The sequence below is a fragment of the Abramis brama genome (assembly GCF_963993115.1).
Source record: "Abramis brama genome assembly, chromosome: 2".
Lineage (NCBI taxonomy): Eukaryota > Metazoa > Chordata > Actinopteri > Cypriniformes > Leuciscidae > Abramis > Abramis brama.
In genome coordinates, this window is record NC_139964.1 from 20,454,748 (window position 1) to 20,481,360 (window position 26,613).

The following is a 26,613-nucleotide window of genomic DNA, read 5'->3' on the forward strand; positions in this document are numbered from 1 at the left end:
ATAATAATAATAATAAATATAATAATTAATAATAGAATATTCCCTGTATGTTTTTATACAGAAGACTGAGTGAAATATGTTGTTGTGAATTTATATAAAGTTACAATTAGATATTAAACATATTTAGCCCATTAGACAGCACCGTGTAATCATATGGATTCTCGATTAAATATCTGCTGTATTATTCACTATTGGTCATCATACAGCTACAAAACAGTGTCCTACATGCATTTTATGAAGACAAACACAATGTATCCCTTTTCTAAAATTCCAAGGGCCATTTATAAGAAAGAGACAATATTGTTGTTCACAAAAACATTATTTATCAACACCATTTATGAATTATGATGACTCCTGTAGATGACTCCCCTATGGCTTGCCAATCTTCTTTAACTGTTTTTCTATCCTCCTGTTAAAGTGCTTCTGCTCACTGATAAAAAAATAAAAAAATAAAAAAAACATAAAAAAAATGTAAAAAGGACATCCATGGTGAATTTGATCTTGTCAGATTCACAAGCAGGACTCACTGTTAAATTTTTTATAAAATTCCTGAATCCTTAATTTTTTTATCACAGTTGCTTTGATTCATTTCATCATTATTCATTATATCAATTCATTATTTCCTTCATTAGTGAAATTCTAAATACACCTCCGCAATTCATCAATTCAGGACACATTTACAAAATAAAGTGTAATAGAAATGTATTGAAAACATGCTTAACAGTTTTTGACAACTACACAGCAAAATCCCCAGTGTTAAATTAACACTCCTCAGTGTACATATGTGTCCACACTACAGGGTGTTAAAAATGAACACTGAAGCAGTGTTGAAGTTAATGAGATAATTAAGTGATTAATTAAGTGATGATTGGCCATTAGTGGTGACACCTGATGATAACAAGCAGACTCACTGAAGGAAAGAGAAACAAGAACAGAAAAAAGAGAAACACAAGAACTACTGACTTCGAGCCATTATTGCACTTATTATTTTACCAGTTTGACTTTATTTCTGTCATATATCTACACACGGTCTTATTTAGATTTAACAGAAGTTTAGATGGTAATGTTTTATGGAATGTTTCGTTTCATGTCACCATTATGGTGGTCAGTGTTTGCTTTAGCTGGGCTGCTCTTGACCCTTTACTATTTAACATTAGTTTTTCTCTGGCTGCTCCAACTCTGTGCTTATAGAGCATATTTGTTGTGGCAAGAGAAACTATGAATTGGGCGTGTTTCCTGTAAGCATTGCAAGCCTAATTTGATCATATAGACCATTTGTTGCAGTTGGTCTGTGATCAAGTTAGGCTTAAGATGCTATTGGAACTGCAGCCCTGGTTATGTTTTGATGATGAAATTACTAGTGACCTGATTCACTGATCTCACCCATCATTATAAACTGATTATCTAAATGTTTTATTAATTTTTCACTGCAGTAGTTACTTCCAGCAATGTTTTAAAGATCTGAAGGATTCAAAACCACACACAGAGATCAAGAATCTACATATGAATCTCAACAATGGTGACAATCAAGCAAATGCTTAATGTCGCAGTGCATGATGGGAGCCACCAATCAGAACGCATCAATGGCTCACATCATGCATTGCAGCATGAATAAATTATGCAGCTGAATTGTCCTGTAATTTTCATTGTTTTTTCTGTTGGCTTTTATTTTGCTATTGTTTTGTTCTGACTTTAGTAGCTTGTTTTGTGATGTTCAGAGTTGATCTGTTTGTCACTAGTTTGTTTATTGTCACCATTGCTGAGATTCATATGCTGATTCTTGATGTCTGTGCGTTTAAACACAACAACTTTTGTGCACAAAGTATTTTCAAAATTTTTTATATTGCTGATGGATCTCAAACTGTAGAATCTCAGAGCTACAATCACCAAAAATAAAACAAGACATCAAGCATATAGTCAAAGATTTAGACTCTGAATGACATCAGTGAATCAGGTCACTACATGATGATAAGATTTTTATCATCAAAACATATTGTGAACAGGTCATGTTTTTTCTCTTGCAGTAACAAATGTGCTTTATAAACACAATGTTGGAAAAGTCAGAGAAAAACTAATATTAAAAAAAGAAAAGGGTCAAGAGCCCAACTAAAGCAAACACTGACCACCATAATGGTAACTTGAAAAGAAAAATTCCATAAAACATTACCGTCTAAACTTCTGTTGAATCTCAAGAACTTTTGTCGATGTATGACAGAAATAAAGTCAAACTGGTAATAATAAGTGCAACAATGTGTAATGACTCGAAGTCAGTTGTAGTTCTTGTGTTTCTCTTTTTTCTGTTATTGTTTTTTCTCTTTTCTCTTTCCGTCAATGATTCTGCTTATTAAAATCAGGTATCTTCAATAATGCTCAATCATCACTTAATTAATCACTTAATTATCACATTAACTTCAACACTGCTTCAGTGTTAATTTTAACACCCTGTAGTGTGGACACATATGTACACTGAGGAGTGTTAATTTAACACTGGGGATTTTGCTGTGTATATCAGTTTCCCGTCTGTGTGATGTTATATTCCTCTTCTACAAGCTTCCAGACTTGAGATCAGTGGCGGAGCCAGAGGGGGGTCCAAAATTGTATTTGCTACTGGCAGTTGCTGATGCTGATTTTTTTTAAAAATTACGTTCGCCGCGCAGTTTTCAAACGGACGAGCAGAGGATGAGAGATGGTTGCAAGATACCGAACTTCACCGAATAAGAAAACATCATATTTGAAGTAAGTTTTTAAGGTTTAGCATCAGGGTGGTTTGCTCCGAATAGCCTACATTAGGCCTAATACACGCATATGCAGTACCTTGCCGTGTGTACGTTACAGTATACAAATGTTCTAGCTAATGTGAGGATAGGAGATCAAAACGCAGGCAAAGAAGAGCAGAAACAAGTGATATCATAATGCGATCACTATAGGACTATGAAGCTTTATGGGTGTAGGGTGTTGATGGACTCGATCTACTGTGTTTTGATCATCATTATGAATCTGATCTAGATGTAGTCTTTGATAAAAATGCGATTTTCTCAGCTTTTTGCTCATGTTGCTTTTTATGAAACTTGCCAACATTCAAGTGTTGATAAAAAAAGACGCACAAAGCTAGAATAAAACAATTTTTTGTCTGTCCATTCTTTTGGTATGTTCAGATATTCATACAACAAAATATTCTGGGGTGCCATGAAATTGTGAAAATTACCAAAAACACCATTTTTTTTATAGGCTACTGCGAGAAAGAGTTAAGATAAAAATGTTGGTAATTGGATGATGATTAGAATATAAATATGATTGGAATCATATTTTAAATTTGTCATATTTTTGAACAGGGTCAATTAAACATGAAAAGAAAGGGAGAGATATCAGAGTACTTTTTAAATAAGCACAAACATAGTCCAGTCATTTTATGAAAAAAGGTTTAACAAATTGCAACAGAAGCAAACTCAAATAATTTTGTATCCTCAATATGTCCTGAGTAAGGAAAAAAAGTCTAGAAGAATCCCATTAGGGGAAAGTTTCGAAAACTGTTTCTGGGGATTCACTTTTTATTTTACCTTTTGTCCTTTGCATTCTCCTCACCATTGTCTCCTGTTCTTCCCTCAGACTCGTCCCCCAGAAACAGTCCCACAGACCCAGTCCCAAACCCAATCTCTTGCTTCTGTTGAGTTTGCTTCTGTTGCAATTTGTTCAAGGTTGACCCCCATTTTGGCTTAAAATGACTAACAGGCAGATCAGGTGCAAACAGACCATGGCCCTTGCATCACCACTGGCTAGTCAGAGTCAGTGTGGTCAGACTTCAGGACCAGCAACAGGTCAGAGCATCTACCAGACACAGGCAGTCAATCACATACCCAATTCAGGAATTTAAGTTGAGATGATTTTGCCAGATTAAAAGGATAGTTCACCCAAGAATGAACACAAAAAAAATAATTATATTTAGAAAGAATAATTATAAAGAATTATGTTGTATTAAATCTTCCTAGGATAAGATTTTATATTGATGGGCAATACAATTGTTTACATTTTTCAAGTACAATTAAAAAAACAGTTTTTTTTTTGTAAATGTGAGTTTTTTTGTAAATAAACGCAGCAGTTCATAACAGACACATGCTACGGTATCTTATCTCCTTGGTGCTTAAGCTTTGTTTTCTGCAAATATTTTGGATGTTCAACACTTATAGACACAAACAGAGTGACCCAATTCCTTCCATAAGCTTTTCCACTGTGTGTGTGTGTGTGTGTGTGTACTGTGTACCCCCGAAAGTAGCAGTGGCCACCCCCTGGCCACCCCATGTATAAAACTCTAGTTCCGCCACTGCTTGAGATGCTCCACATCAGGCCTCCTGAGGTTTTGCTTTTTGAATGTTCTAGAAAGTAATTTATCCCAACACCTCTTCCATATCTTTTATCATCCACATCAACTCCTGTCAGAAAGCAAATGCCAGGAATAATCATCTGAACACATTTATTTATTTTTCTTTCGAATAATGTTTAGCCTATTCAGATATCCAGAAATTCTCCTTTAAAGTTTCTTATGATTATTAAAATGAGATACACATGTAAAATATCACACAAAACAAATTATAATGTTGGATTTGTGATTCGGATTGGAAAAAGTTATCAGAATATTCTTGCAAGGTATTAGTTAGTCAGAATTCTAAATTGAAATTGAAATGAATTCATGATTTTTTTTAAAAGTATTTTAGCTCCAACAATATTATTTAAGATTTATTGAGAGTATGCAAGAGAGGATGTTTAATTTCCTGTAATCAACATTTTGAACATTTAATCAACATTATGAAGCACATCCGTATCTGAGGAGGCTATTCTGGAGCTCAGAGATGCCGATGTACCGCTCCCTGTATTCTGGAGTTCGGCTTTCCTCTCTTGTCGGCCAGTATTCAACCCAGGTGTGCTCTCCAAAGACGTACTGCAGACTAAAACAACAGACAAGTGAAGACAAAACAGACAAAATTACTGACTTAACTACTACACTCTTTATTTTAACAATCTTTGTATTTGTGTTGGTTTTTATACATTTTTGAAAAACATTTAATACACACTCAGTTTCACCGGAACCAAACATGTATTTTAATAACAGGTCAAAAGATGTGTTATATGTGTCTAATAGAGTCTTCTCAGGTTTATGATTTTCTTGTCAAAAGTAATTGCCTCCTGCATAATGCTTACGTCATACTGAAGTTTGTCATACATTTTAAAACAAAATAGCTTTTTTGTCTTTAAATAAATATAAGTGTTCACTTATGTCAATGTTTATTTTTTTACAGCCTTATAATTAGACCCCTAATGCCCGTAATAATCATCAACACCCCTAATGCTTTCACAGTCCTACAGCTCGTGGGTCGACATTTCATTCAGAAATATTAGGCAGTTTTGATTTATATGCTATGTAATGTTTATGATCACGTTAGCTTACATGTGCGTAAGCAATGCTTCTATTGCTTGTTTTCCTTTCTTCTTCACCTGTGTTTTGATCAGGAGATTCTGTACTCTTCCAGATGCATAATAGCGCCCCCTACCATATAACAGTGAAAACATGGATTGCCGGAAAATTCCGTCAAAGAAAAAGTAATACCATATATACCACCTATAATTTTTTTACTTTAAACCCCACAAAAATAATCAAAATAACTTAAACCCATGTTCATCACATATTTTTAACTCTTTCCCCGCCACTGACGAGATATTTCAGAATAGACAATCTCCTGATCAAAACACAGGAGAAGAAGTGATATCATATGTAATCATATGTTAAATAACGTGATCACCAACATTAAACAGCATATTATTCAAAACTTGCTAATGTTACCGAATGAAATGTCGACCCATAAAGAGGAAATGACTATGAAGCTTTAGGGGTGTTGATGGACACGATCTACTCCATCTGTGTTTTGATCACTGACGTGCGGTCTGGGTAGGCAAACTAGGCACTGCCTACCCTGCCAAAATTCAAAAATAAAAATGTTTATTAAATTATAAAATTGTATTTGTATTTTTACTTTTTATTCTTGTGATTTATATATGCAATACGTGTGTTATTCCAATTGTTTAGACGTTATGATGACAAATGTAGCAGTTACGCATAATCAAATAAAAACAAATGGTAGAATAAGCAGTGCTTTTACTGTCAATTCATTGCAGACGACAAGCGAAAAACCCATGTTGCGCATGCGCACTTCGATCCTGTATTCTTTAACATGTACGGCAAAAAGCACACATCTGCTGTGCCTTTGGGCGTAAATATGCTATGCCAGTAAACATCTCCGTTACAAATCAGACGTGGACCAATTCAAATCGAGATATTACTGGACATTTGCGCAGCTACGTCATTAACGTTACTTACGCCACAGACCACACCCAATGACCACACCTAGCCTACATGCCTAATCCCTGCCAAATTAAAAGTGAAAATGACAGCATCCATGATCACGATCACGGAGTTAAAAAAAATGTCCAAGCTCGATTTTAATTCAAAATCTGAATTAATAGCAAGAGGGAGGTCTACGCCAGCCTTAGATGGACTAGTGCTGCAAAAGGGCCCACAAATTGTCCGATCGTTTCAAACAGACTGGTATGGAAGAAAAGATTGGCTATGTGGCTGTGCTAACAATCAGCGGCTGTACTGCTATCCCTGCCTGCTTTTTTCAACGAGTCAGACTGTTTGGACTTCAACGGGATATTGTGATTTGAACAACCTGCCCGCAGCTTTAACTAAGCATGAAAAGTCGTCAGCTCACATCCAGTGTCAAATTACGCTGAAAACCTTTGGAAAATCTCGGATCTACCTTGCACTTGACGAGCAAAGGAGGCTGAATATAACCTACCACAATGAAAAGGTACAGGAAAACAGAGAGGTTTTGAAGGATCTGATAAATGCGACCTGCTTCCTTGCAAAGCAAGAGCTTGCTTTTCGTGGCAATGATGAAAGCGCTAGCTCTAGCAATAGGGGCAATTATGTCGAGTTGCTGGATGTGCTAGCTGAGAAAGACGAGAGGTTGGCTAGACATCTACGTACATCTACTGTATTTTCTGGAACATCTAACAGAATACAAAATGATCTGATCGACTCAGTGGCAGACGTGCTCCTCGCTGACATTAGGAGTGACCTAAATGCGGCCCCCTTTGTTGCTGTGGAGGTGGACGAGTCGACTGATGTGACAAATAAAGCCCAAATATCTGTTGTTGTACATTATGTATGTGGAGGTAAAGTAAAAGAAGCGTTTCTTGGCTTTGATGATGTCAGCAACGACCGGAGAGCAGCAGCGATTTCACAGTATGTATCGCAGTATGACGTGTATATCCCGGACGAGCCACCAAGTCCAGAACAGTGTCTGGCTTTGAACCTCCTCAGTGGAGAGAGGACTGATCATTGTTGCTCTTTTAGTGTTGAACTTTGCTCCTTCAATTATTTAGCCTGTGTCTATTGTGGCCTTACATTGTTTGCTCGCTGTCTTCTGAGAGTAGTTTTGTATTGGTTTTCTTTTGTCAATATTGTAATAAATACACTTCTTATTTTGCACATTAATCTGACTTCCTGTCCTCTTTTGCCCTGGTTTATTTTTAAATATTGTTGCTCCTCCTCCCCCTGGACTTACCATCTGGAGGAACGTAACAATTTGGGGGCTCGTCCAGGATTAATAAGAGACTGGAAATCAGATTTATTGTGCTAGTTTGTATTGTGTCATTGTCCAGGGTTGTGAACCCTTGTCTAACTTCCCTAGTTTAGGCTAGAGGTGTCCTTCGGACACCATTTGTTGTTTTGCCTTTTTTATGTTCGGAGTAATCCTGGGTTGGGATTAATTCCCTGGCGGGGGTAGGCGTTTCGGGGTTTCGGCCACCGAAGTTGCTGCCTTTAAAGTCGCCCCGAGCCCGGCACGCTCCAGAAGATAGACTAGGTAAAGAATTGATAGGCAGGATCTGGGGAAGTTGTGGTGTTGCACAAAGCGCTGGATGGTGAGTATCACTGGATGTGTGTGTGTGTTACGTTTGCATTTGGTTTAGGTTAGTGGCTAGTGTGGGTAATAGCAGTGCTAGAGGGTGGCTAGCATGGCTGTCTTTAACCGGGAGGAGTTTTTAGCGAATCCCACATTAAATCAGCTTGACTTGTGTCGGAAAGTTGATTTACATTTTGTTGCTAATCATTTTGGTATTTCTGTTAGTAGCACTCTAGTGAAAAGAGAGATGAAGGAGGTTGTGGTGAGTGGATTAGTGCAGAAGGGAGTTCTTAGTTTGGTTGCAGGTGAGACCTCCTCAGATGTTGATGTTGTTGGAAGAGTTCAAGAACTGTGTGCCTGAGAGGATTGTCGTTTACTTGAACGAACAAAAAGTGGCTACCCTACAGCAAGCGGCTATGCTAGCTGATGAGTTTGCTTTAATACATAAGGGTGTCTTCAGTAAATCGATCTCTTCCTCTGTCTCTCCCCCACATCTTAGTGCTAGCAAGGAGTCTAGTGACAGACAGTTACCCCGAGTTGGTTTAACTAACTCTACTTCGAGTGCTAAAACAGATAGACTGTGTTTTTTCTGTCATAAAACTGGTCACCTCATAGCAGTTTGTATAACTATGAAACAAAAGCAGCAGGGCTCTGATAGTTCAGGGATTTCAGATTAACATCAACACAAGAAGGGGTTGGAAAACGTGGGTGAGTTTTATCTTAACTTGTTATAAGTAGAACACAAGTGATATATCATTGCTGAATATAACTGTGTTAGGGTAATTATTATAATATATGGTGTATGTTTTTATGATGGTGGTTTTTGTTAACAAAACCTATGGTTTTGATCTTAAGGGAGGGGGTGTTACGACCCTAAGGGACATGTGTTTGGTTTGGGGTGTGTTTTTGTTCTTTTTCTCTCTCAGGTAGTAGCCCGTGTCTCAGTTGCATGAGTGAGTGGCCGCAGGTGTGCCTGATCAACTGATTGAGTGAGTGGCAGCAGGTGTGCCTAGTCAACACTCAGTGCCTGGAGGATAAGAAGGCTTGATTTTCACACTGCAGGAACAGAACCTCTGTGAGCAGACCACTGCCAACCAGTCAGCCCCGCAGAACAGAGACAGTCCAGTCCAGTCAACCAGTGGGTTGAAAGCTGACTTAGATCTTTTGTGAGTCCAGTCAACCAGTGGGTTGAAAACCGACTTAGATCTTTTGTGAGTCCAGTCAACCAGTGGGTTAAAAACTGACTTAGATCTTTTGGTGAGTCCAGAACAGTGTCTGGCTTTGAACCTCCTCAGTGGAGAGAGGACTGTTCATTGTTGCTCTTTTAGTGTTGAACTTTGCTCCTTCAATTATTTAGCCTGTGTCTATTCTGTTGCTTGCTGTCTTCTGAGAGTAGTTTTGTATTGGTTTTCTTTTGTCAATATTGTAATAAATACACTTCTTATTTTGCACATTAATCTGACTTCCTGTCCTCTTTTGCCCTGGTTTATTTTTAAATATTGTTGCTCCTCCTCCCCCTGGACTTACCATCTGGAGGAATGTAACAATTGGGCACGTTAGAGAAATACAACTGTTGCGATAAATTGGTTGCGCAGACATACGATGGAGCCTCTCTGTCATGGCCTCAGAGCTAAATGGTGTGCAGGCAAAAGTTAAAGAAAAGGTGCCCGAAGCTTTATTCACCCATTGCTATGTACACAAGTTGAATCTGGTTCTGGCCCAGTCCACGAAATGCATCCCCGAGTGCAGAACATTTTTCAAGACAGCAGAGGGACTTTCTGCTTTTTTTAGCAAATCATCCAAACGCACCCATTTCCTGGATGAGACTGTCAAACGCCGCATCCCCAGAGCAGCAGCAACCAGGTGGAGCTCCAATTCAAGGCTGGTCCAAACGATTTTATTTCACCTTCCAGATCTACATGCCATGTTTAAAGCAATCGGCGACAATCTGGGATGGTGAAACACTGGCAATGGCTGCTGGGTTTGAGTTGTGGCTTTCAAACCGGTCCACCTGTTTCCTACTGATAGCTTTTGAAGGGATCTTCAATGACACCGATGCTCTCTTTAGCGTCCTTCAGTCAAAAACCATGGATATTGGATTCTGTTGTAATCAAAGACACAATGAACGTGTTGGACAGCAAGCGACAGGATTTTGACCGTTTTCATGCACACTTTGAGGAAAGATGTGATGAGATGAGCCTCGTTCACCGCGAGACACGAGATGGGCTGTCAAACAAAACAGAACGAGCTTGCATCTACTACTGCATTCTGGACAATGTTAATGTTCAGATGAAGACCAGGTTTGTGGATAATTTTTCGGATCTTGATTTCATTGGACTGGTAGATTGTAAAAAGTTTGAAGAGATTGCGCCAGTTTGATGACAGCAAATTGGAGAAGCTGTCAAAGTATGCAAGGTACTTTGACTTCGTCAGGCTGAAAAGTGATCTTGTGGGGTTGTATGGCTCACAAGAACTCAGGGGCAAATCACCGACACAGCTTCTTGACTTTTTAACCCTCTGAGGTCTGAGCTGTTTTCTGGGCCCTGGAGGTGTTCTGACATGCTCTGACATTTCTGGTTATTTCTGTTACTTGTGACATTTTCATGGCTAAAGTCTAATTACACTGTATTCAGCACAAACTCTGCTACAATAATATATCAGCAGCATGTATGTAAAAGTTTGTAGTTTTGAGATAATGACATTTATGCGTGGTTTTTGAAAATACAAAAAAAAAATCTCACTGAAATAAGGCCATGAAACCCATACTGATTATTTCTTCACAAGACTTTTGAAAATTGTATGACGTAGCCTAGAATATTTGCTGCAAAACTATGTGAAAATCACCCTGACTGCTCATTCAGATAAGACAATATATTGATTTAAAAATTTTACGACGTGTTTTGTGTGAAAAAGCCTTATGCGAGAGCTCATTAATATGTAAGCTTTTCTCACCTGAGAAAGACAAAGAACCTCCCCTAACGGCCCTATTAGGAGCTATCAGGCCCCTATCATTCTGAGCAACCTTGCACAATACTGTAAATGAGGAGATTTAAAAAATAATGGCTTTTAAATTGTTTGGATTTATTTACAACACAACATAATCCAAAGATACACAACAAATGCCAAAAAAGCACTTCAAAGACAGAGACCTTTGTGCCATTCCTAAAAACATTGTACATACCTTTCATTTCCAAGATTTTCACTTTACCATGTTCACGTACTGAGACTCATGTGAATGTTGAAGTCCTCAGTGGCATCTGGGACCTGAAAAAAAAAGTGAACATACTGATATCAAGAGAAAGGCCTGCACGATTTTGGAAATAAATATTAGATTTTTCTGGTTAAAATTGCTTTTTAAAATTCCTTTTTAAAATTCACAGAATACACACACACACACACGTTTCCAACGATATATAATATAATGAACACCAGGTTTGTTGTGCCTTGTAGGCATAAGGTATATGCGCAGTACGGATAAAATAATAATAACAATAAATAACCTATAGCAGCCTATAAATCTTCCAAAAGAAGCTAGAGAAAAATATATTGATTATCATGTTACTTCAAATGTTTCCATCCGTTATGAAGATATGAAATGAGATAATAATAAAAACATGAAGCCAAAATATGATACATTCAAACGCGATCGCTTGCAAAATATGATACATTCAAACGCGATCGCTTGCAAAATATGATACATTCAAACGCGATCACTCTCAAATATAAAACATTATGGTTACCATAAACATATCTATGTTTGAGCAGATATCCACAAACACAGTAAACACGTATGATACATTCAAACGCGATCGCTTGCAAAATATGATACATTCAAACGCGATCGCTTGCAAAATATGATACATTCAAACGCGATCACTCTCAAATATAAAACATTATGGTTACCATAAACATATCTATGTTTGAGCAGATATCCACAAACACAGTAAACACGGGTCTAAATATTATAATATTCCCCATATATCTAGCAACAGTTCAGCTGCAACGTGACATTTATGCAACAATAACAAACTAGGCTATGTAAGAATTTCTTACCTTATCTTTCTTGTCTTCAAATCGCGTTCTTCTTCTTCTGAGGTAGCCTAAATCCAATGTAAGCTCAGGCACGTCTTTCAAACTCGACGAAAAGTGAAGTGAAGTGTTTTGTTGTTGAGGTAACGAGCGCGTTCGCGTTCCATGTGGAGATTTGCATGTGAATATCTTTTGCGCGAGTAGGCGTGGCCAAATTAACTGTAATGAGCAAGCGTTTGAGAAGCTGGACATCTTGTTGGTTTTATACAAATTACTTAAACAGAGAATATTTGTTTTCGTTTTGAATCCTATCATTTAAAAGTACACACTTAAATGTTTATAAAGGTATATGGCTCATAAATGTGTGACAAGTATTCGCTGAGTTTTGTTTCAGTTTATAGACGTGCTCAAGAAAAAAAAGTTCACCGCGACGGAGAGGCAGAAAGCACACCCTGTTTATTTTCTTTATTTTACAAAAGCACAATGTTTTGATTTGATTGTAAGTGGACACATACAAAAGGAGAAATATCACAGATTCTTTTTTTATATTTCTTTTTTCTGTATGACCATAAATGATGGAGTAATTTAAGTTTATAGTGCTACAATGTGGAGAAAATCCGGCAAAACGCGTCGGCGCGTTTGTCGACCTCAGAGGGTTAATACAACATGACTTGGAAGCAACAGTCCCTGAAGCAACAAAGTTGCTGAAACTGATATTGACAATACCAGCCACTAGGGCTGTACCAGAATATTCGAGTATTCGAATATTCGTTCAGTGGGTTGGTATTCGATTTTCAAATTTGACATTCGAATATTCGTTTTAATTTTTTATTTTTTTTCACACCTGGCATCCCCCTAGAAACGGTTCCCATTCGCGCTTGAATGGGGCTGTCATGCGTTTTCTCAGATCGGATAGCTCTCTCTGATTTATCAATATGAACAATGAACACATAAATGTGTTTTTGCAAAATGGATATGAATCCGAACTTCAAATCCCGCGCTATAGGCAGATGTAATGGAGTGCACGTCACCAGCAACAGCTGCATTTTACTGATCGTCAGCTAAAATTTCTAAATCAAAGACCGCAATAAGAGAGCGCGCAACAGCCCTGGTAAGATCATTTCGGTTCTTTACTTTTAATGAAGTTGATTGTGTGTTAAAGCATCTGCGACCCACTTTCACTTTGATTTGCGATAGTTTGCACGTTGGCTTGATGAATAGATGCTGATCTGCGGTGACGCGTGCTGTAAGCGTCGTCATATCTGGCTATAACATGATATAGCCTAAAACGCTCTCACACGGTTATTTTTTTAGCATTTTTGGGCGAAATACAATACTCTTATTTTAGAGCGCAGAACAGCGGAGTTTGTATGGGCAGAAGTGCATGCCTGAGCTTGTAGGCTATAAGCTGTGTTGCTTTGACATTGTGGAAATAGAATAGAAACAATATATTAGCCTACCCTTTACTGTGTCAGTAATTACTGTGCTGCTGATTTCTGATTTGAGAGTTATTTGTTACTCAGAAAAATATTAGGCTGTGTTTTGTATCACTAGTGCAGTGTCCGTTCTCGGAGCCCTGCGCGTGAGGCGCGCGCGCTTCCCGCTCGCGCTGTTCTGTATTAAAAGTTTATTAATTCTGAACGTGTCACGTCTCGCGTGTCTATATTGCACCAAATGTGACACTGCACTCGTGAAGTCGATTGGATGAACGGTTCAAAATGCAAGATAAATAATCTAAATGCAAACAGACAGACACATAGAGATTCCTGCCTTTATTAGAGAGAAGAATATGTTCAGCCCCCTCCCTCCGAAGCTTCGAATATTCGATGTTAATTCCTATCGAAGCTTCGAAGCTCAAAAAATGGTATTCGGACCAGCCCTACCAGCCACTACAGCTTCGGTGGAGCGCACATTTTCCACTCTGAAACGGATCAAAACCTACAGTCGGAACCGGACCGGGCAAGCACGTCTTTCAGCCCTTGCCATTCTGTCAATTGAGAGCCAGAGACTTTGCAAACTGAAGACCCGTAAAGACGAGTTTTACAAAGCCATGATCGACGTCTTGACGAGGAAAGAGCGGCGGATGGATTTTATGTACAAATAATCTACCGATTGGTGAGTCAAAAACTATTTTGGGCTTAATATTGAATTGATAAATGTGGTTGAATTAATGCAAGCCATTTGCCTTCATATTCAATTGAGCAGTGTGTGATTTTACTTTTGCTGTCTGACAAACATAATTGGCCGCTGTGCAACAATTAAGGATTAAGAATGGTTGCATTCTTTATTGTTAGGACATTAAAGGGGTGGTTCAGGATTTTGGACATCGGACTTCATTTTCAAGTTAGCCTGTGTGTTATTTATCAGTGGAAACAGTTTTCAAAATTCCAGTAGCAGTTTTAACATTAAGTGACATGGCACATGCGTATCGGCACATCCGGTGGCACATCTGGTCTTCATTGGCATGTGCCAGTGGTGGATAGTGGCATGTGTCACTGACATCGCGACACACTGACACTGACATGAGTGTCACGTGTTGCGACACCTCCAGTAGTGACTGACAGATTAATCGAACACCTATAGCCTACTGACCTAATTGTAAATAAAACGTGAGATGTGCCAATGGATTGCGTCATCATGCCACTTGCATAACAATTTGCTTTATGCTGTCAAAAAATACGATTTATAACATCGCTAAGTTAATGTGTAGCCTACAACATACATAAATCAATACAATTATTTTTATAATATTAAAGCCACAGATGAGAATCTTGCGCTGGCCAGTGTTACACTCACTTATACTGACACCTACTGGCGTGCGTCTGTGTAGCATCACGCAAAAATAAAGGTTTACAGTAACGGACGCGACTGTTAAAGGAGAACTCCGGTCAATTTTAACATTGAGCTAATTTTTTTGTACATTTGGAGTGCTGTCAATACAGAGAACAACGACAAAAATCGGTGTTGGTGGCTGGGCACTTGTAATGACACATCAAGGATGTTAAGAGGCTAAAAGCAGGTTTAAAACTTGCCCCATTGAAGTCAACAGGGTGCAAATTTTAAAAAGAGGATAACACGATGTAGGCAACACCGATTTTTGTCGTTGTTCTCTGATCACTTCTTTTATTTTATTTTATTTTTTCACTCTATAAATTAATAAATAGAGTGTATTAATTTACATAAACAGTGTGACAAGTGATTATACTTACCTTTTGAGTCTTTGAAACCCATAAGAAAAAAAGAGGTGTTTGAAGAATTTTTATTTTTTTATTTTAAAGTATACATTGTATTTTATTTTTTTTATTTCTTTTATGCATTAGTTATTTGTTTATAATTCAAGTTTTGAATTCCAAACAAAACAATATATTCAGTTACACCTTATACCTTGTGTGAGTGGCTCATTATTGTTGTGACATCCTTATTCTCTGCAGGCGAATTTAGTCATCTGACTGGTCCATACTCAGACTTTGTGTCTGTACCAAATTGAGCGAAGGGTTACACATAGTTCGCCGGTGCTAGGCTAGCGCGAGTCAACAGTAACTGCTAGCCTGCCATTAAAACAGTTTTACCCACTCCACAGTACACCAAAAGCAAATAAACTATAACGCCAGACTATCGATGTAAATGTCTGTTGAGAGAATACTGTTAGAAATCAAACTACTCTTGCATCTCAATGATCGTTTACATTTACAGGAACTAGTTTCTCAGCAGCGGCGGAATTTTACTTTGCTCCGGTTAGTAGTACTGCGCCGAAAAGTAAACAGAACCAGAGCCCGTCTACGGAGAGACTTGGCACTTCCTATTAGCCCCATTGTATAGATCTTGGTTGCAGTTCCATTAGAATTCCACTGGAGGTGATCGCGGGCGAGTGCAGACTGAATGGGAGTCTATGGGGCTAGACGGCTAAATGTGTCTCTTTCACCCGATTGCCGTTGAGAAATCTCAGATTTTATTGTAGGTTTTGCAAGTTCAACATGGGTTATAGGTCGAAAGTTGAATGAACAAGTACTTATGTCCTTTTTCGATTTCTTACAGGTTGAGTTGTTGTTGCCCATAACACGCTAGCATTCTGCTAATGAATGCTGATTGGTCAGTGAAGGACTGATTACGACCAGAGATACCGCTTGGCATCCGATGCGGGATCAGAAACAAACAAAACAAAAACTCTTCTAGCACGTGTATTTACCTGTGTCAGCTGTGTTGTCGATGCCTCGAGTGAAAAGAAAGTGCAGAGCGCGAAGGCACCAAAGCCACTGAAGGATTGCCGTAAAGCAGTATCTCTGGTCGTACGATGTGTATGACGTCATTGACATTTTAAAAGACTTTTTAAAGCAAATAAGTGACTCTAAAGTGACCCAGCAATGTGTAATTTCTTTGCATCTCCTTTCGAATACAACATTCAAATTACTAGACAAAAAATTATATCCTGAGAAAAGTGGATTTTGAGAGGTATAGCGCCATAGACCTCCATTCATTCTGCACTCGCCTGCGAGCGCCCCCGCATGGACAGAGACGCGTTACTGCAGCCAGTCCAGAAACCGGAAGTAAGCAGAGAGTGCCAATTCTCTTCCTATTAGACATTCTCTGACAGAACAGAAGCGCACTACAGTCGGGACGTCTAGCTAGCTAAAGTCTCGGTTGCCTAGGTAACTTAATATCACTCCGCACTCTGCTAATAAATACAGGGAACAAAGTATAACTATTGCAATGCGATGAAAAGGTAAAGGCTCTCGACTCAACATACATTTACATCGATAGTCTGGCGTTATAATTTATTTGCTTTTGGTGTACTGTGGATTGGGTAAAACTGTTTTAAAGGCAGGCTAGCAGTTACTGTTGACTCGCGCTAGCCTAGCACCGGCGAACTATGCAACTGGAAGGACTGGATGAAAAATGTTGAAAACTGTTTCCACTGATAAATAACACACAGGCTAACTTGGAAATGAGGTCCGATGTCAAAAATCCTGAACCACCCCTTTAACTACCAGTGTGTGCCTGTGCCGCGCTTGTGTGTGCGACTGTGCATGAGACATATGTGTGTGTGTGAGAGAGAGAGAGAGAGAGAGAGAGAGAGAGAGAGAGAGAGAGAGAGAGAAAGAGAAAGAGAGAGAGAGAGAGAGAGAGAGAGAGAGAGAGAGAGAGAGAGAGAGAGAGAGAGAGATACATACATCCTGATTTGTACATTTCTTGATGCCACTGTTATTACATATTTTTAGCCTTAACATTAAATCAGGTAATCTGGCTTTCAAAACTCAGTGCCTAGCCTCTTTAAGGCATCACCGCACGTCACTCAAAACTTTTGATCATCGTTCTGAATCCAATCTGACAAAAACGAGATTTTCGCAGCTTTTTGCTCAAAATTTTACTTTTTTTTTTAATTAAACTTACCAACACACAAGTGTTGATAAAGAATGCATACAGCTTTCAAATGTTTGTGAAAATTATCAAAAATGCTCAAGGGAACAGCCAACTTAAAAAATAAATAAATAAATAAATAAAATCTGGAGGGGAAAGAGAAAAATTGTATGCCTTTATTTATTCAAGTTTATTGAAGTCTTACTTTGTTCAAGTCTATTCTAGGTTATATAAAATGCATTTTGACAAAAAACAACTGTCCCAACATTGAGCCATGAACAACATTCTGCAGACTTTAAATACATAAAGCTCAGGCAAATCCTGTAATATACAGACAGAGTGGACACTTACGTTCCTCCGAGCCTTGGCAGGTCTTTGGATTTGCCCATGATGAGGTACGACTTGCCTTCTACCAATCCCAAACTCTCTCTGCAACCGGGACGACCCAAAAATTGTCTGACTTTCCCCTCAACATCCTCATCAGTGCCTACAGGACAGAACAGTGTTTAGGACACACTTTCACTGCAATTCAACATTAGCCTCATGCTGAATATGTATCTGAGAGAAAAAACTGCATTTAACAAGAATCACACACATTTCATATGCATTTCATGATCTGTGGAGTAGCATGGAGAGAATAATGAACCGTACCTTCTTTCAGCACCTGGTCCACCTTCAAGTGATAGATATCAGAGTCATGTGCCAGATCCATCTTATCCACTGTCACTTTATAAACTGTCAAACATAAGTGTAATATTGTTACTGGCATAATAACTGATTAGATTGGATTTCAGTGGCAGAAATCTTTTTTTTTTAATTAATTAATTTACACAGGGGTTAAATGAATAGTTCACTCAAATAGGCACATTGTCATCATTTACATCATGTTGTTCCAGACCCCTGACTTCTGACAACAAAAACTAAGATATTTCCCATTTGAAAAAGAAAAACTCCATTTGATCAGACCGCTCACTGGATGAATTGGCTCCAATGGTTCTTGAGTTAACAACTCACTTGAAGGGAATATTTACAGTGATTTAAAAGTGAAATTTGGGTCTGTTGCTCTCACAAAGTTTGCCATTTTTGGAGCTTAACATTTTACCAGCCCACTAAGCAAAATGATGTCCAAAACACGTCTTTTCAACGTCTTTGTCACAAAAGTCGGACGTTGAAAAGACGTCCACTGAGGAGCCAGAATGAAAGTTTTTATGACGTCTTTTTTTGACGTGTTCTGCACGTCCGATATCTAGACGTTCATCGAACCTTCGTACAAGGTTAAAACTAGTTCAGATGTGGCCATTGTGGACATATTTCAACATCATTTATGGTCTCATTTAGACATCATTACTTTGACTATTGCTGTCAGATGATCTTAGTGAGAATTAACAGAGGTTTAGATGTTGATATTTGTTTAATTTGAAGTGTCACCATTGTGGTGATCAGTGTTTGCTTTAGTTGGGCTCTTGGTCCCCTTTCTTTTTACTTTAACTTTTCTTTGGCTGCTGTAACAGTGTGTTTGTGTAACACAATTGTTGTGGCAATTTTAACACCCTGTAGTTGGACACATATGTACACTGAGGAGTTTTAATTTAATACTGGGGATTTTGCTGTGTGGAAAACAATTCCTTTTGAGTTCCACTGAAAAACAACCGGATCATGTAGGTTTACAACAACATGGGGGGTGTAAATAATGAATTCTTGATTTATGAAAGTAAAAAGTCATGACAATTAAATAACCTACCATAATCCATGCCAGTTTCACACGATTTATCCATACGATCACTTTCATAGACTTTGTTTTTCTTCTGGAAAGTGCAGCTTTCTGCGTTCAGAGAAGTTATTAATGCACACTTGTAATCACACACACACATAAATAATTTTTTTGTTTCCTCGTTCACATACAAGAATAAAAAAAACATAACAATGTTTAAAATTACAAGTAGACTGAAGGTAACCAAATCAAATACTACAAAAGTTCAGGATATGGTCACTTTATATTATTATTTGTGTGTGATTATACCTTCTGCACACGTGCACATGTCTCCCTTACACAGTCTGTATATAGCGCCATCTGCCCTTTCAGGGTGGTAGAACTTCATACAGCGTGCATCTGAGAGAGAGAGAGAGAGAGAGAGAGATAGAGAGATAGAGAGAGAGAGAGAGAGAGAGAGAGAGAGAGAGAGAGAGAGAGAGAGAGACTTTGACTTTTAAAACTCTTTTAATCAAACAACTAATTTAAACACATTCTTTACAATTCACCAATTAAACAATAACTCTCCAAGCTCATCTCTTATCACAAGAGCACTTTTCACACTCCACCTCACATCAAAAAAGTGCATGTTATTTGTTAATTTACAGTATGCATATTCCATAACAACCCGGCACTCTACAAGAGTTTTAAACATTCCAAGCAAATCAACATCTTCTCCATCATTCTTACATGTATGGGATTTTAAAATAGACAGTTTTGCCTGTCCCACTAGAAAATTACCAAGTGTACATTGTACTTTCCATTCTTTCCTATACTTCACCCCAAAAATGAACATATTTTTTGTAAACATAAAACCAAGCTTAGTAAATATTTTATCCAACAACTCAAACAAAGGAATTAATCTTGAACAATCACAAAAAAAATGAAAAACAGTATCAAGAATATTGCAAAAAGGGCATGCAGATAAAACCATCTCATTAAATTTTGATACAAAACTATTAGTTGCCACAGCACAATGGAGTACTCTCCACTGGAGGTCCCCAGACCTCTTAGGAATAGGGGGCTTATACAAACACCTCCATGATGGAGTTATTTCCGAAGAAATTAATAGATGTTCTCTCCATTTTGTATCAACACGTCTCTTCAATTGAGTAGAAAACAAGGATTTTACACACATACAATATAATATCTTTTTGTCGACATTATGAAACAATACATCTTCAAATCTTTTCACTAAAGTATCATTTAAATCTTCATCCAGATCAAACATTATGTTAACTCGAAGATCTGGAAAAGTCATAGGCCTTTCATCATTCTCAATAAAATTATTTACATAAATCAAGAAAGACTGAGGAAAAGATTTTTTAAGATCTCCAATTATCCCTTCAACACACCTTTCTGATCGAAGCCCAACTCTATTAGCTATAGATTTAGCCGTATACCATTGACCCTTTGAAAAATCAATTAAATCTTTTACAGTAGCTATTCCTGAGTTTAAAAACTTGTCAATTACTGAACTCAGAATGGAAAAATTCCTTTTAAAGAAAGGATTAAAAAACAATGGTTCTAAAACACCATAATGTTTATCATCATCTCTCAATTTTTTAAACATTTGCCAGGCCTTTAATACAGTTACATAAAAGTTAGAAGAAGAAACACTTGGATTTGGATTTTGGATAGATTTTTCAATTAGGAATAACTGCTTAGTTAATCCAACACCCCCAACACTTTGCAAAACAGACAAACCTACTGCAATCCAGGGTATTTTATCTGAACAATATAATAGCCTTTGTAATGTTTGAAACCTCATTGTCTTAACTCTTGCCTCCAGATTTATAAGTCCTTGACCCCCTTCTACAACTGGGAGATACAAAACTCCAGGAGGAAGCCAATGATAACCATCCCAAAAGAATTTAACAAAGACTTTTTGAATACCAGTCAATAACACTTCAGGGGGATTCAACACTGTAAATCTGTGCCACAACATTGAGGCTGCCAGATTATTAACGATTAAACATCTCCCTCTAAAAGATAACCTCGGGAGAATCCATCTCCACTTCTGTAATTTCCCCACAATTTTATCAAATAATCCTTCCCAATTATTTTTCATGTAAGTATCAGATCCTAAATATACTCCAAGAACTTTAAAACCATCTTTGATCCATTCACATTGTTGTGGAATTTGAGGAGGATCTATATCCCTCCACTCACCTAACAAAAGGGATGTACATTTATCCCAATTGATTCTAGCAGATGTAGCTTTTTGAAAAGTTTTCAAACTAGAAATCAAAGCAGCCATATCATCAATGTTCCTTATGAAAACAGTTATATCATCAGCATAAGCTGTAAGTTTTACAGGTGGGATCTCTGGAAAACCAGGAATACAAAATCCATACAATCGTTTCCTCAAATGTGACAACAAAGGCTCAATAGCAATTGAATATAAAAGTCCTGAAAGAGGGCATCCTTGTCGTATACCTCTTGTTACTGCAAAAGGTCTGGTTAAACAACCATTAATCTTAAGCATACTAGATGTTTCACTATAAAGCAGTTTAATACAAGAGACAAATTGTGGTCCAAAGCCAAAGGCCTTCAGAGTCTTAAATAAATAAAAGTGATCCACTCTGTCAAAAGCTTTTTCTTGATCTAAAGATAAGAGTCCAATATCAATTTGATGTTTTTTTGCAACTGTAATAATATCTCTTAGCAAAAACAAGTTGTCGAAAATTGTCCGCTCAGGGATACAGTATGACTGATCTTCATGAATTATAGTTGTCATACATTTCTTCAACTTATTAGTTATAGCTTTTGACAGTATCTTAAAATCAGTGCACAACAACGACACAGGGCGCCAATTCTTCAAAAGTCCAAGATCTCCTTTCTTAGGGATTAATGTCAACACTGCCCTCCGACAGCTTAGGGGTAAAACACCTTGATTAAAGGACTCCAAAAAAACATCATACAAATCATGTCCAATCACATTCCAAAAGCTTTTAAAAAACTCAGCAGAGAGACCATCCACACCAGAAGATTTGCCACTGTTCAGCTCTTGCACAGCACTTGAAAGCTCATCAAAAGTCAAGAATTCTTCCAATTCCATCTTTTCTTCTTTAGGCAACTGTGGAAGATCTAGAAGAAGTTCTTCAACTGCTACTTCATCACAAAATTCGGACTGATAAAGTTTTTCATAAAAAGAAATAGCAGAAACTATAATTTCTCGTTGATTGGTTATTTCTTTGCCATTAGGAAGTTTCAGTTTGTGAAAAAATTTCTGCTCTTTAGATTTTTTCTCCAGTCCGAAAAAAAAGGCAGTTGGAGCATCCATTTCATTGCACTTCACATATCTTGTTCTGACAAGTGTCTCCTTCTCCTGCTCTTCCAATAAATCCTTCAAAAGACCTTTGTTCTCTTTAATGATTTCCCCTCCTCCCTGATTACGGAGGCTTTGTTGAAGAATTTCTTGCTCTATCATGTTCATCTTCACTTTCAAGTTCTCAGTATTATTTGCTGTGTATTGTTGACAAAAAACCTTTATCTGGACTTTTCCCAGACCCCACCATTGACTTAGAGATGAATAACTACCTCTCTCTTCTCTCCAAGACTTCCACAAAAGACCAAAAGAGTGCACAAAGATTTGATCTTGAAGTAATGTATTATTAAAGTGCCACTGTGACTTATAGGATTTAGGTGACAAGACAGACATAGACATAGAAATATAATGATGATCTGATATAGATGTAGGGGAGATACGATTACTAAAAAATCTTCCTTTATTGCATTCCTCAATATAAAAACGATCCAATCTGGCAGCAGAAACCTGATTTGAATTAATTTTCAGCCAAGTATATTGTTTAACTTGAGGATAAACATCCCTCCACAAATCTACAAGACTATGTCTATTAATTAAAGATTTAAGAACATCTGTTGAACCAAAATGAGGTTCTTCATGATTCCTATCCAATTTATAATCTACCGTACAATTAAAATCACCACCTATAACAACAATCTTATCATCTGAACACTTCAACAATTCTTCAGAAAGTTTCAGAAAAAAATCACAGCGCTCACTTCCTATATTAGGAGCATAGATATTATAAAAAGAAAAACTATTATTGCCTATTATTATATCAGCTCTAAGAAGGCGTCCTGGTATTATTTCTAAGAAAACTGGATTATCTTTAACACGCTTTGAGAATAAAAACGCAACACCAGCACTCACGTTCGTACCATGACTAAGACTAATATTGCCCTCCCATTCATTTATCCAATCTATCTCATTACAGGCATCAGTATGAGTCTCTTGCAACAAAATTACATCTGCTTTTTTAAGTTGTAAATACTTAAATAAAGTCACTCTCTTTCGTATATCCCTACATCCATTTATATTTAAGGATCCGATATTAAAGGATACCATCAGGATGAAAAAAGAGAAAATGAATAAATGCCAATATAGATGTAATTTCATATACATAATAGACTACCTCTTTAAGGACTTTTCTTTACTCTTTTTCTGACAGCACTTACAAACTTTTTTAAACGATAACGCTTAGGCTGATCTAGTTCCTCAAGTGTTGCTTTCTTCATAGCCATAGCAGAGGAATCAATAAAAAGCTTCAAATCAGGAAAATACGTTTCAATCTTTGGTTTTCTCTGGTTTTTTGTAGCATTCAAGAATTCATCCAGCTGTTCCAAACTATAATACCGGACCCTCTTTAATCGCCCAACAGTGCTTTCCTGAGAATTGAATTCATCCAATTCATCAGTGATTAAGTCTGAACACTCACTATCCAGATCACTGTCAACATCCTGTGATATTGGTTCAGCATCATTTTGGGACATATCCCTATTTGATGCCTGCACCTCATCCAAGACATCCCTCACTTTAGACCCATCTTGTTCTCCAGATTGTTCTGCCTCCTCCACAATCTCTACAGGGTCATTCGTTTCACTCTGTCTAGCATCAGGAATGATCGCATCCATTTCTATAATCTCAACATTACCACCCTGTGGCTGAGGCAACTGTTCTCTCATTTCAGTAGACGCGTCAATTCCCGCATTCAAATCAACTGCAGCAGCGCTTTCTGTAGTCGGTTTGACCCATTATTCCCCAAAACAACTGAATCTTGCACTGAACCATTCTTTGTGCTTTGAGCCTCTTTAACCACAGGACAACCTGTTTTAATATGGCCATATTTTCCGCAAACAAAGCATTTCATAGTCTCAGTAGTGATAAAGATTGTATAGTCCTTACCAAACACTGTCAATTTAACAGACACATCAAGCATTTCAAACTCAGCGCTTAATATCATCAGAGCCTGACGTCTGAAAGACATGACATGTTTCAACTCCGGATTTTTCAGTCCTAGAGGAATCATTCTAATCTGTCCAACCAATTTTCCATAACGAGCTAAAATAGACTCGAGCGCTTTATCAGAAATAAACGGAGGTACGTTTGACAACATCACTCTTTTAGAAAGACTAGACAAAGGTAAAATTGGAACAAATACGTCTTGAACAGTCAAACCACACTCCACCAATTGACTAACCATTTCGATTTCCTTCAGAAAAACGACAATTGCTTTATTCATTCTTGAAGCGGACATTATGTTTTGTGCACCTATTTCTCGACCAATAGCGACCAAAACACTCTCAATAGACACTGACTCATCTGACGGCATGCACTTACACGCGTGCCGAGCAGACAAACAGGAAAAACCATCGGAATTTGAGCCCATCTTTATCAGATAAACTGACAAAAATTGCCACTATAACACCTTCTCCTCTAACTTACAGCAATATTCAAAATAAAGAAATAAATAATAAACTCAGAAAGGAAAAGTTAGACTCACTCAACAACTCCACACACTCCTTGCTCACGCGCTCCCCACAATCACGCCGCACATGCGCACAGAGAGAGAGAGAGAGAGAGAGAGAGAGAGAGAGAGAGAGAGAGAGAGAGAGAGAGAGAGAGAGAGAGAGAGAGGTTTTATTAAACTAGAAGGTAGCAAACGTAACAATGTATGTAAAGCCGAGTTCAGATTGCACGATTTTCAAAGTAGTCGGGTCACTGTTCTTCTCACACTGCGTGACTATCTGGGGTAACATTCAGTTGCTGGTGTGTTCACACTGCACGATGCATCGGCGACAGGAGGTTTCACACTGCATGACTTTCAGGAGGAAGAATCACCGACAACTTCTGTCTGGTCCGCAAACTACGTTTCGCAACCAAACACACGCGAGAAGTGATAAGGAAATAGCGCAAAATCCCGCGTGCGTAAGACCGCAGTTCTCGCGCAAGACTGAAATTGTTATTAAAAATGATAGCCTGCAAGAAGCTTGCGATCCAAATTGTCTGTGCACTGATTTGCAGCGAAGAGGAGAAAAATAAAAACATATTATGTATGAGGAAATGGCTGGGAAGACAAGGGGAGCAAGGACTGTGTATTCTGCAAAGAGAGTTGGGGGTAAATAAATAATTTTGCAATGTGCTGCTGTTGCTGCTGGTCAAGCAAATGTTTGTGCTTTGTTTCTGTTTGATATAATTGTAAATATATCTATTAAAATACTGATATTGTGGCCTATAACTCCTCCCCGAACTCCCCGCTGCTCTGTATCTTGCTCTCTCATTGGCTGTCGGTCATCGCCGATGTAGTTTTCAGTCAGAACACTTTCACACAACAGGATTTTGAATCGCCGACAGGTCCAGATATTTAGCATGCCAAATATCTCACGGGCATCGGCGACTCGTCGGTGATTCTCTCAGATCGCGTCTTTGCTCATTCACACTGCGTGATTGTCACTCGCGTGAACGAGCACCGATTTGCCTGTGATTTCGGGCATTTGTCGGCGATTTCTCAAAACCTGTCGGCGAGCCAAAATCGGGGCTAAAATCGTGCAGTCTGAACTCGGCATAACACATACACACAAACAACAATCGACAACTGAATAATTAAGATGGGGGAACTTAAACACACAGTGGTGACAAACTAAATTATGAGCAGCTGTGTATAAAATGAAATTACCACTGTGAAACGTCCTGTACAAGTCGTGCTTGTGAAGGTAGTTTGGGTCAATCAGCTTGTTCTTCTTGACTGCAGAGTTGTATAGTCCAGGGGTCAGAAAGTAAAAGTCCTGCCATGTGTTTATTCCACCCATGAACTCAGTCAGCTGATTTCACTAATTAGTTCTCTCTCCTGCTGAATTAGCAAATCCAGGTGATTGGAACAAAATACTGAGGAGGACTTTTACTTTCTGAACCTGGACTTTACACTTCTGCATAGCAATGCCATATGTCAGCCAAGAGCAAAGAAATAAACTAGAACTGGACCTTATTGTAGCCAAAAAATCTGTGTATATTAAATATGGAGTAATTTCAGCCACAGCCTCAGATGAAATCAACTGAAGAGAAGACATTAAATCTGTGAAGCAGCAGAGGAGGATTAAACAACTCCACAAACAGCATTACCAGCTTCACTTATTACTAACCAGACTGACTTTATTTCTGTCAGACGTCTACAAAGTTTTATTGAGAATTAACAGAGGTTTAACTCTGTTACTAAC

General features: G+C 38.0%; 1 protein-coding gene across 1 annotated transcript in view; it reads right to left on the reverse strand.

Annotated features, from left to right (window-relative positions):
* Positions 1–4,451: 4,451 nt before the first annotated feature.
* LOC311077823 (complement C3-like) overlaps positions 4,452–26,613 on the reverse strand; it is an 88,802-nt gene continuing 66,640 nt past the window's right edge. Inside the window, exons 38-42 of the mRNA XM_084106453.1 lie at positions 19,363–19,452; positions 19,084–19,164; positions 17,994–18,077; positions 17,694–17,829; positions 4,452–4,940 (exon numbers count right to left, since the gene is read on the reverse strand). Coding sequence (XP_083962579.1) covers positions 4,799–4,940; positions 17,694–17,829; positions 17,994–18,077; positions 19,084–19,164; positions 19,363–19,452 — 533 coding nt within the window. The 3' untranslated portion in view covers positions 4,452–4,798. The remainder of the gene's footprint in view (positions 4,941–17,693; positions 17,830–17,993; positions 18,078–19,083; positions 19,165–19,362; positions 19,453–26,613) is intronic.